Consider the following 12,517-nt stretch of genomic DNA (forward strand, 5'->3'; position numbering starts at 1 on the left):
ATTGCATGATATGTGGAGTACATAATGATGGTAATATAATTGAAAAAAGAAAGCTTATCGAGAACACTTCCAGCCTGATATGCATAATCAAATAATTTTCTACTTTTTCCTATGATAAGGTAAAATAAAGGGTTAAATAGTGTAAATATAACTCTTATTTTTAACTCCATAATTTACTGGAACATTATTATTAAGGGTAACATTATTTTTAACTAATTCTAAACTTTATCGTATCATATGGAAATTCTTTCTTACAAGAATCTCTACTTGCTGATATTCTGATCCCTGCAACATCTAACTCACATGATATTTTGTTCCTTCACTGATTCTGCCAATAGGATGATCAGTATTTCTTATTTTTCATTAAAAAAATGAATTCTTTCCATGAGGTAGGCATGCTCTCTTGAATTTAGGAACCATGGTGAAGAGAGAGCATGGCTGCAATCTCTATTATGGAATACATACCACCCACTGCTCAAATAAATTTACTAAGATAACTGGTTAATTGACTGGCAGTAGCTTTATTTGATTAACTTTTTTCACTGTTCTAAATTTTTTAGAATACAAAGACTTTGACTCTTCCAATTCAATGAACAATAAATTCATTTTGGCTTCCTTTTTCATCTGTACATTTTCCTGTACTATCTTGCTCTGTCATCCTCACTTGGTACATGAACCTCAGTGTTTGTCATATTTCACTGTCTTTATTCTCAGCATTTATATCTGCTCTGCGGATGGATGAAAACATGCATACACACATATACAGTAGCACCAACACTAGCTCATGGCCTCCAACCTCAATTGTTAATGTTTCTCTGCAGTTTCAATCTGTTTGAAATCTGCTTTGCGTCCATCTCTCAAAGAACCTATTTATCATGGGCAGGAGACGAGCCAGTCAGGGTGCAGAATAACACTAATGAAACATATTTCTTTCCTCTAGTTGTTTAATACTTCCTCCTCCTCCCCACCCCCCATCATGATTCCAATTCTGCCTTACAAATCTGGCTAGACCAAAGCATGTACATGGGTACAGATAAGAGCTGGAAACACAGGGAATACCAATCAGAGAAAGCCCTCAGGACCTATATTGAGAGTAGCCATACCAGGAGGGTAAGGGAAAGGTGGGGGGACAAAAGGGGAAATTATTACAATGATCTACATATAACCTGCTCCCTGGGGAATGGACAACAGAAAATGGGTGAAGGGAGACATTGTTCAGTGTAAGACATGAAAAAAATGAGGAATTGATACCAAAGACTCAAGTAGAAAGAAAATGTCTTGAAAATGATGATGGCAACAAATGTACAAATGTGCTTGACACAATGGATGGATGGATGGATTGTGATGAGTTGTACAAGCCCTTGTAAAATGATTTTTAAAAAGATCCTGTCTATAATGTTTACATCAGAAGAATGGCACAAAGGAAAAAAAAACAAGGACAAAAAATTCCAAAGATCCTGTTCTCCAAAAAATAAATAAGCAGCACTCTGGCAAATTTGTAAAAATTAACTTTTTCAGAACCCTGGATGTTCATCAATGGCCTGTAGCAATCCAGGGACTCTATCCAAACAAACCGATAGAATCTAGGCAGTAACAGTGACTTTTGGGGTGCTTCAAACTTGACTTTATCTCATTTCCTGTCTTTAGATGCGTAAGATCAGTAGGCCCCTCTATCACAATGTAAATCAATGGCATGTAAAGAGGACAGAATGGAATTGAAGTTCTTCCAAAGTCTAATTCCGAGGTAACTGTCTAGATTTGTACTTTTTTGGAAAATCAATTAATAAGACCTATCTTGATTTGGTCTAACTCGGTTTGTCAGCAAATACAAACCAGCCAACAACCATTTCTATGGAAGAGACAGAGAGGATAGGTTGTAAGCATTTGAAAAGTTATGCATGCCCAGGGAGAGAGAAACAATTGATAATTGCTAGGATAATCAACCATTTGAAATCAAAAGGGCAGCATTAATTCAAGAACAAAGTTCAGATTAGGAAATACGGAGGAATGGAAAACGAAAGCACAGGGTAAGTAGAATAGATGATGTCACATTGAGGGGCCTGCAGAAAATGAGATGAAACAAAATACTGATCAAAACCCTTCAAAGGAAAAGCCGAAGAAGAAAATGCTCATAGAAAACTGTGATAAGGTCCAACATAATCTTGCATCCCAGGCAGCCAGGTACACATGCGTCCTGAGCTATGCACATAACAAAACCTGAGAAGACTGTGCATTCTCACATCTGACTTGACCTTAAAATTGGGAATAAGCAGTAAATGAATCCTGAGGTAAAGTTTTAATCTACCTGACTGAATATTAAAGGTATTTCTGACGCCCACATCTACACATCCCCAAAACACATGCAGGCCACTCTGCAGAGGTACACAGATTTATCACTTCCAAAAATTTAAGGAATACGCTGTATAATCACTAACTAGCCACTAGAATATTGGAACAATGATTTTAGTAACTACTCACAAAAGAACAAAACTTTATATAATTAAGAAAAATCACTAAATGAAAATGTAAAACAAACATCAACAGAAAAAGTGTGGGCTATGAGAATCCAGTGTTCAGAGAATTATATAAACTATCCCATTTTGAAGAACAAAAGAAAATTATGTGGGACATTTAAAAATTCAAGAAAATATGACATATGCACACATGCAGAGAGAGAGAGAGAATCAATAGAAACCGTCGCTAAGGAAACCTAAGTCTTGGAATTAATAAACAAAGACTTTAAATAAACGATTTCAAATATGCTAGAACATCTTTCCTTGCTTTCCAGTCTTTTTAGTCACCATTTGCTTTCTTCATGAACGTCGTCTTTCATGTCATCCCACAGCTAATTAGGTCTGCTGTCATTAGGATTCAATGCAGCATGTCTGAGCTTCTGATATGCTTGAAATTCAGGATGGATATACTTAAAGTTGCATTTTGCCTCTGATGGACTTGTTTTTGTTTTCTTCAACTTCAACTTCAACCTGAACTTACATAGGAACACTTGATGTGAACACCTGGCCTGATGTGAGCTGCTGATATTGAACATCTCCATTGATCTTCCCACAGATTTAGTCAATTTGATGTCCTTGAATACCATCGGTTAAGTCCACATATATAGTCACTATTTGTGCTGTTGAAAATATGAATTTGTGATGTGCTTGCCAAAATCTATTATGTGAACTCTAGTTTCCTTTCTGTCACCAAGATAATATTTTCTACCTACTGTTCTTTCCTCTGCTTTCAAGTTTTGCCTTCCAATTATCAGTAATTATACATGCATCTTGATTGCATGTTTTATCAATTTGAGACTCATAATGATAGACTTCTTCAATTTTTATCATTAGCGTTAGTGGTTTGGTGCTTAACTTTGAATTATAGTTGTACAGATTAGATTGCATTGTGAGTGGATACACATTCACATATCACAGACAGCATTGTTCTTCAAGATAGATCTTGAAATGTCCATTTTGACAATGGATATAATGTTATTCCCCTTGATTGTGTTATGCCCAGTGTAGTAAACCATATGATTTTCTGATTAAAACTTGCCAACACTGGTCTGTTTCAGCTCACTAATTCCTAACTATAAATCTTTATGAGTTTATGTAATTTTTTATGACCTCCAACTTTCCTAGATTCATCCTTTATACATTCCAAGTTCTGATTAATAATTGAGGTTTTCAGCTGTGTCTTCTCCGTTTGAAGCGTACCCCATCACCTAAGGAAGGTCCTGAAGGTGTGATTGCCATAGGCCTTTCTCCTTTCACATCATGCAATTGACTCTTCTTTGAGGAGGCAGCTCTTCCCAGTCACATTGCTTTCCAATCTGAGGAGTTCATCTTTGGCATTATCTCTGACAATGGTCTGCTTCTATTTATTATAGTTTCATTAATTAATAATGCTGTGGGGCTATCCATGGGGTTTTCAGTGGATAATCCCTGAAAACCATGGGGTTTTCCGTGGGAAAGTCCATTCCTTCTTAGTAGTTTGAACTTAGTCTGGGAGCTCTGCTGGAACCCATTCACTGTAGGCAGCCCTGCGAATCTTACAACACCATGACACGCTTTCAGCAGCACAGCAACCCACAAGCCACGATAGTATGACAGGCCGACCGGTGAGTGGTGCCATCTGAAGCATATGTAGAGAAAAGAACGAAAAAATATACTGAGTTATTACAGAGCTGCGAAATACTATTAAGCTTACCAATGTAGGCATAATGTGAGTCTCAGAAGCAGAAGTGAGAGATTAAAGGGGGCATAGAGAATGATGGAAGAAATAATGGTCAAATACTTCCTAAGTTTAATTTAAAAAATACTAATCTACACATCCAAGAAGCTCAATATACTTACTGTAGGATAACTTAAAATATCTACACCTATAAAATAAACAATTTAAAAGTAGAGATTTAAAAACACAAGAGAGAAGTGACTCATCACATAGATGAGATTAAAAGCTGATTTCTCACCTAAAATCATACAGCTCAAAAGCAAATGGGATTAAATATTCAAAGTTGAAAGAAAAAACAGAGAATACTCAATGCTCTCATCAATATGCCTGCTTAGTATAACTTTCTTCAGTTTTTCCCTCTTAGCAAGGAAACTCACTTTGTATTTTAACAAGAGCAATGACACCATAGGATATTAAACCAAAATGTATGAGCGAGAGCTCAAGGGCTTTATTACTTCAAACTATATTCTTAAAGGTTTTATTTCAAGAAAATGTCTTTTCATAAAGCATTTTATAATTTATTATTTAGTAAAATTCCCTATGCATAAAATGGAAACATTGTCTGATCAAACACTGGAAGATAAGCGCCTCTCCTTGGAAGACACTCAAAATGAGAGCAGACCTTAATGACTTCCAAAGAGAAAGCATGAGGGCTTTCATTGGCTAATGTCACATGACTCAAAGTAAAAGAAATAGCTGCAAAACGTTCGTTAGTAAACAGAATATGGAATGTGTTGTTGTCCCGTGCCGCACGGTCCATTCTGACCCATAGCAATCCTATGTACAACGGCATGAAGCACTCCCTGGTCTGTGTCCACCTTCATCATTGCTCCTATGCTTGAGCCCATTGCTGTAGTCAGAGTGTCCGACCATCTCATTAATCGCCTTCCTCTGTTTCTCTGTCGCTCTGTTTTACCAAGCATGATGTACTTCTCTGAATGTGCAATAGATAAGTGTTACTATAGGAAAAAAATTAATTTGTCAAAAATAAAACTTCAAGATCAATATCCTAAGCAATCACGAGTTGAAATGGACTTACATTAGTTGGAAAATATAACCAGGGTGATAGAACCAACACAAAGATTGTGTGATAGAATTGTGTGAGACCAATGACCTAGTAACTGGAAATGCTTCATTTTCAGCAACGTAATCTAAGATTATATACATGTATGCCGTTGAATGGAATATGCAAAAATCATATTGAATACAAGTATGGAACAATATCATTGCTCTTTCGCAAGTTCATATGGAAGCTAAACAATATTAAAACCAATCTATGAGAGCCAAATTATGACCTAACATATACCCCACTAAAATTTAAAGATCATCAAAAGAAAATATTTGATGAAAAGTTATTGAAGGACATGATATGTAAAGAAATAAAACTTTATTGTAAAAAAGAGAAGAGACCAAAATGATGTCAGAAGAGAAACTTTCCCTTGAACATAAAATAACAAAAGAGCACAAAAGAAATGATAAAGTAAATGAGCTGAATAGAAAGTTCTGAAGGTCAGGCTGGAAAAATAAAGAAAGGTATTATCATGTTATATGCAAAAACCTGCAGTTAGAAAATCAAAAGGTAATAGTACACTTGATGTTTCTCAATCTTAAAGAACTAAGAAACATTTCAAGCCTTGAGTTGCAATATTGAAGGAAGTTATGGGAAAAATAACAGAAATTCAAGAAGATTCAAAAGAGGATGAAATGAACACACAGTCATTATACCAAAAACTAGGCTTTCCTTGGACTTCTCCATGAAAGTAAGGCTCTTGGAATTGACAGATAACTAATGGAGATGTTTCAACAAGCAGATGCAATATGGGAAGTGCTTCCTTGGCTAGGCCAAGAAATTTGGAAGACAGCTATCTAGTACACTGAAGAGATACATAATTGTGCCCTGTGTTAGAAAGGGTTCTCTAGAGAAACAAAACCAGGACACTTATGAATATAGATAGATATATATATCTCCACATATATTCACATAGGTACATAACATAATTAGTGCACACAGCAATAGTGAACCTTATTAATCCCACAATCCTTTTGGTCAGGTTGGCACAATAAACCTACCTATCACATGCCTAGTCCAAAAAAAGGTGACCCAATGAAATACAGAAATGACCAAACTATCATTAATAGTATTACTAGTATCATTAATAGTACATAAAATTAAACTTTGTTGAAGAAAATTCAAAGAAAGTTGTGTAGTAAACCAGTAAGGAACGGAAAGAAATCCAAGCAGAATTCAAAAGAGAATATGGAACAAGGGATGTTATTGCTGATGTCAGATGAATCAAAGCTAACATCAGAGAATATTAGAAAGGTGTTTACTAATATTTTATTAATTATTCAAAGGCATTCAACTGTCTGGATCACAAAAAGTTAGCCCAACATTTAAAAGAATGGTAATTTCAGAGCATTTCATTATGCTCATGTAAAATTTGTACGTACACTATGACACGATCATTCAAATAGAACAATGTATTACTGAGTAATTTGTCATCAGAAAGGGGTGTGTCAGCATTATATTGTTTCACCATAATTATTGAATCTGTTTGGTGAGGCACTCATCCAAAAATCTAAACAATATGAAGAAGAGTGCTATCTCAGGCTTAGACGAAGGCTCATTAACAACCTGCAATATGGAGGTGACACAACCTTTCTCACTGTAAGTGAAGAGCATTTGAAGTAGTTAGTGCTGAAGATCAAAGACTGCAGCATTCAACATGAACTACATCTTCACATAAAGTAAAACATAATTTTCACATATATATCAATTCACAACATCATGATAAAAGAAGAAAATATTGAAAGTGCCAAGGATTTCATTTTACTTGGATCGACGATCAATACTTACTGTGTCATCAGTCAAAAAAAAATCGAACAACAAAATGAATTTAGAAAATCAGGGTCAAAATGCCTTTTTAAAAAGGTTAGAAAGCAAGGATGTTACTTTAAGTATTAAGCTACTCCTGAACCAACCCATTTTGTTTTCAATTGACTAAAACACATGTGAAAGCTAGACCATAAAAAGGAAAACCAAGAAATCAATGCCTTTGAATTATGATATGGGCAAATTATATTGAATATACCATGGGTTGCTAGAAGAGCCAACAAATCTGGCCAAAATGCAGTACAGCCAGAATGTTCCTTAGAAGCCAGGAGAGCAAGACTTCATAATACATACTTTAGACATGTCATCAGGAGGTCATACTCCCTGAATACAAGCATCATTGGTATTGCTGAGGGTCAGCAAAAATAGGAAGATTTTTACGAACATGGATTGGTAGAGTAGTAGCAAAATGGGCTCAGGCATAGCTGTGAGAGTGAAGATGGTATAGAACTGGGTTACATTTGGTTCTGTTACACAAAGAGCTACTATTAACTGGAACCACTCAATGGATCTTAACAATAACAATGTATGAGCCAATATAAGTAATGAGTATGGGATTGTACAAAACACTAGCTCCTCCTAGAGGCAAAGTTCCATTACCAATTTGATTCACCTGTTTTGAAAGAGAATTGGGTAAAAGGAACAATTCCAGAACCAGTTACAGGCAGGGAAGCTTATTTCATCCCCTTGAATAATCACTGCACACTGAATCACCCTACTGAGAGGTTCCTTCAGCTGTTCTCAGGCAGGAGATAAAGAATAACTGTATAAGCCATTGGTAAATTAAACATTCAGACTATCTATCTAGAACTTCCCCTTTTATGTATCGGGCTTTACAGCGACATTACATGGTTTTGCAAGCAAAAGGGATACAAATGAAACAAAAATACCATGATCTTGATCAGGAGCATCTAGGTTGTAGCCATATCCTAGCAGTGTCCTCACAGCCTCCCTAAGGCTGTCCTTATTTGACTTCTTGGTTCGGTCATCTAGAAGAGTGTAGGGAACAAGACGGGGGTTTCTTCTGTTTTTTACATCCTATAGAAAGAAAAATTGCACAAATCATTGAAGCATTTCCAATGGCTTTTAAAAAGTAGAAAGCTACCAAATTTGAAGATTTTGCAGTAAAATCTGTCTCTTCCATATGTTCTTCATCTTTCCAGGATGTAGAAGTTACTAAGATTCTATTAATAAAAGGTTCGATCAAATTAGCAAATGCATACATTTAAAAGCAGTTCTTGCCACAAGGAGAAAAAGTAAAAACAATAACTCAGCTTATCATCTCATAACCATCTACCATAGGCAATGGCCACAAGGAAAGGGTTCACTTATAATTTCTTTATAATTCCATGTATGAAACTGACAAGTCTTTGTTCTAAATTAGTACCGGGCCCCAGTCAGTGGTTTTGAGTCAATGAATAACAAATTGCTTTCCCTTCTTCAGAGAAAACTCAGCAGGATACAGACAGCCGTCAAATAGCTTGGGAAAATATTTAAGTTGAGAGTATCTATTGGGGAAAGTAGTAACGGGATCACTGAAAGGGGTGCTGCTGTGTAATGTTAGTGCTGTAAGTTGGTTTGGAACCACAGTGACACAATGCACAACGGGGACCACTGCCTGGTTCTACGCCGTCCTCACCATCATGGCTAGAGTTGAGCCCATTTTTGCGGGCAATAATGTATCAACCCCTCTTGTGAACGGTCTACCTTTTTGTGTTGACCCTCTACTTTACCAAGTATATTGGCTCCCTTCGGGACGAGTTCTTCCAGATAACATGCCCAAAGTATGTATGATGAAGTCTTATCATCTTAACTTCTAAGGAATATCCTAAAGAAAAAATATTTGTTCTTTCTTCTGGTAGTCTGTGGAATGTATATTCAATATTCTTCCACAATATCATAATTCAAATGAATCTATTCAGTTTTCATTGTTCCTCCATTTTTTCATACATATGACTAAAGAAGAAAATTTAACCTTGGCTATTATTTTGTTTAAATAAATGGTTAAAATGTTGTTGGCAAACACTTTATTATCTTAGCAAAAAGATGCTTAAATATAAAACAAACAAACAAACTCACTGCCATTGAGTCATTTCCAACTCAGAAATCCTATAGGAGTGAGTAGAACTGCCCTCCTCTTTTTGAGTTTCCAACACTAAATATAGGGTAAAAAATGTATTTTCATTGGAATGGTAGAGATGTATTAGGTCCTATGAGTTACTACCACTTAAGAAATTAACTTCTGTATGCAAACGGCCTCTAGAAACCCTGGTGGCATAATCATTAAGCGCCAAACTGCTAACCAAATGGACAGAACTTTGAAACCACATACCGCTCCGCAGGAGAAAGCTATGGCAATCTGTTCCTATAAAGATTACAGTCTTAACAATCATCTAGGGCAATACTACGTTTCCCTAAGGAGTCTCGCAGAGTTTGATTCAAGTGTGTGGAAATGGATAGAGAGGTAACAGAATCTGCTGCAGAATTTGTCAAATTTTTCTTATTTCCAGAAGCAAAATCAGTTCTTAATTTAGCATTAAGAAGAATTTGGGGATTGTGGGAATTCTCATACCTTTTTGGAAAAATCTCCACCCTTCCTTCTTGATACCCTCGAGCAAATTTGCAATGAATATCTGAAAAGAATCTCCATATGTAGGATAGTGACAAAATGAGTCTTGTGATAGTGGTTTCTTATTGGGCTATTAACCACAAGATCAGTAGTTCAAAATGCTCCACGGGAGTATGATAGAACTTTCTACTCCCATAAAGTTTCTACTATTAGAAACTGACAAAGTAAGTTGTACCCTTTCCTGTAGGGTTGCTATGAGCTGGCATGGACTCAATGGCAGTGAGTTTGATTTGGTTTTGAGGATACAGAGACTTGGAGCCAACAGCAGCCGGGTGGCTTGTTAGGGTAGCACCAAGAGTAAGTAGTTCAGGAATTTCCATTATGACAATCACAAAGCTACAACAAAATGAACACATAGCATGAACAGACTGCCAGCGCTACCAATGAATCTTCCAAACATATTGCTATTGTCACATGGTTGCTAAACTCAACTTTTCCAACAGTGAAAATCTGGAATCTCTAGAGGGTTATGCTTCTTGGAGGTGAATTCTGGAAGTCTGCTCATAAATGGCACTCCTTCAGTATTTCCTTGGATAAATATTTATATTTGTGATAAAACTGGTAGACATGATTAGTATAAGGCATTTCCCTTCTAATTGAAAGGTTTCACTTTCTATTCCACTTAGAGGGTACATTGATTGAAAAGACTAATGATCTACTTCCAAAAAACTCAGGCCTTGAAAATCCCATAAAGCACAGCTCTACTGTAACACACACGGTCTTGTCAAGGGTTCAAAGTGAACACAGATAACTAGTTTTGAATGCAAGAGAGCCAGAGAAGTGTTAACTCATTTGTATTCATTTGGAACTTGTATCATGTGGCAGAAATAGAAACCTCCAATAGTAAGTGGTTATCCAGAAATCCTGTATTGTCTGACAGACAAAATCTTCCAAGTGAAAAAGATGTTTCTTTCCAGAGATCCAATACAAAATTCTTAATTCTTCATCCCACTGGTATAAACAGCACATAACAATGACAAGATAAGGACCAGAATGTCACCCACAACAGTTTAATAATCACATAGTGGTTAAATTACCACCATCCATAATCCTTATTCCAGATAAAAGAATATAATTTTATGAAATAAATTCAGATATTCAAATTTTCTGTTTTTACCAAATTATAAAGGCCACTGGATTAAAACAATTTCTGAAAATATACTTTTCAAACTAAGTTTGCGGTTTTAAACTGTACCATATTCTAAATCAATTAGAGACAATCTATTTTAATAGTGAAAATCATATTCAGGCAGGAAGAAATTTAATAAGCAAATGAAGAACTTTGACGCTGGAATAAAGAGTTGTTATAGGTTGAATTAAAAATTTTAAAAAACCCACTTCATTTCATAGAGTCAGTTCTGGTGCATAGAATGGAACTACTTGCCAAGGCTGTCAATCTTCGCAGGAGCGGAACGTCCCGTCTTTCTTCCAGGGCTTTCACTGAGGAGTCTGAATTGCTGACCTTGTGGTTAGCAGCCAGCATGTCATCTACTATGTCATTAGGATTACATTGCATTGAAGTGAGTACTCCTAAAATTTGTATTGTAAATCCTAACTTGAAGTGATAATCCCCTTTGGGGTATGAGTTACATTTGTTATGTTAATAAGGCATCATTTTATGAGGATGCTTTTGAGTCAGATTACTAACAGAAATGAATACAACAGATGAGGCTAGCAAATAAGCAGAGAGGTAGAGAGGCTAGAAGGATGGAAGGAGCAGAAACACCAAGAACAGACTCTAGCCCCTGCAGAAAGAAAGGTTTCCCTTTGTGGCAAACTTACTTCAGACCTCTCGCCTCTTAATCTGTGAGGACATAAGCTTGTGCTTCTTAAAGCCACGTGCTATACTCTGTTCCTTCAGCACAAAGACACAATTCGGTAGGAGAAGTAGTGCCGTTGCTGTAACAAATACCAACAATGCGGAAGTGGTTTGGGGACAGGTTCATGGGTGAGGTTGAGAAAGCTTTATGATGCCTAAGAGTAAAATCATAGATTGTGTTGCAGAGTATTCTTAAAAATTATCTAGAATATTGTTAGAAATATGGAGATTAAGTATAGTTCTGGCGAGGTCTTAAAACGATTAATGTAATTGAACAATGAAGGAATGGTGATGCTTTCGAAGGAGGAGCAAAGTGGTCATGTGGTTTTTCCTGAAGCTTATAAAAACATGGGTTAGGAAAGAGGTGGGCTTTAAAAAGGACTGTAGAAAGGAAAGTGAAATTTTTAAGATTTGGAAAATTCTATTGTATAAACTAAGGACATGTGTCCTAGTGTTTTTGATAGGATGTGACTTGAAGAGATAATTCGCTATTATTTATGATGGAAATACAATTAGGAGAATTATATACTTTGTTACATGGAACTTAGTTAGAAATCCTCCACAACTGTGACCCTGAGCTAACCCCCTCTAACTTGCCTCATAGAGTGTCCTTTGATAGTATCCAGGCATGAGTTCTCACTGGTACTAGCTAAGCCAATGACCTGATTCTTATTTGAGTGTTATGAATTTCTCAGGCTTCCTCCTCATCACCAAGGGCCAAGATGTGTATACTTGGCTTGTTTCCTCAAGATTTAGGGTCCCTAAGTAATGGAAGTGCTGTAACATAAGATCTTTATTAAACAGAACTTTGTTTACCCAATTTCTGCCTGTCATTCCAAGATTTGTGTGTGTGTGAGAGAGATAAAAACTGTTTCATAAATATACACATACATATTCCCTGTGAGAATAAAGACAAGAGGAGACCAGCATTTGGAGGAAGGATTTA

The 12,517-nt window shown here is 36.2% G+C and overlaps 1 protein-coding gene across 1 annotated transcript in view; it reads right to left on the bottom strand.

The window, feature by feature from the left end:
* Nucleotides 1-12,517, bottom strand: part of RYR2 (ryanodine receptor 2) — an 819,632-nt gene that overhangs the window by 333,924 nt on the left and 473,191 nt on the right. The window contains exon 27 of the mRNA XM_075556394.1: nt 8,014-8,161. Coding sequence (XP_075412509.1) covers nt 8,014-8,161 — 148 coding nt within the window. The remainder of the gene's footprint in view (nt 1-8,013; nt 8,162-12,517) is intronic.

Source organism: Tenrec ecaudatus, chromosome 8 (genome assembly GCF_050624435.1).
Source record: "Tenrec ecaudatus isolate mTenEca1 chromosome 8, mTenEca1.hap1, whole genome shotgun sequence".
In the NCBI taxonomy this organism is placed as follows: Eukaryota; Metazoa; Chordata; class Mammalia; order Afrosoricida; family Tenrecidae; genus Tenrec; species Tenrec ecaudatus.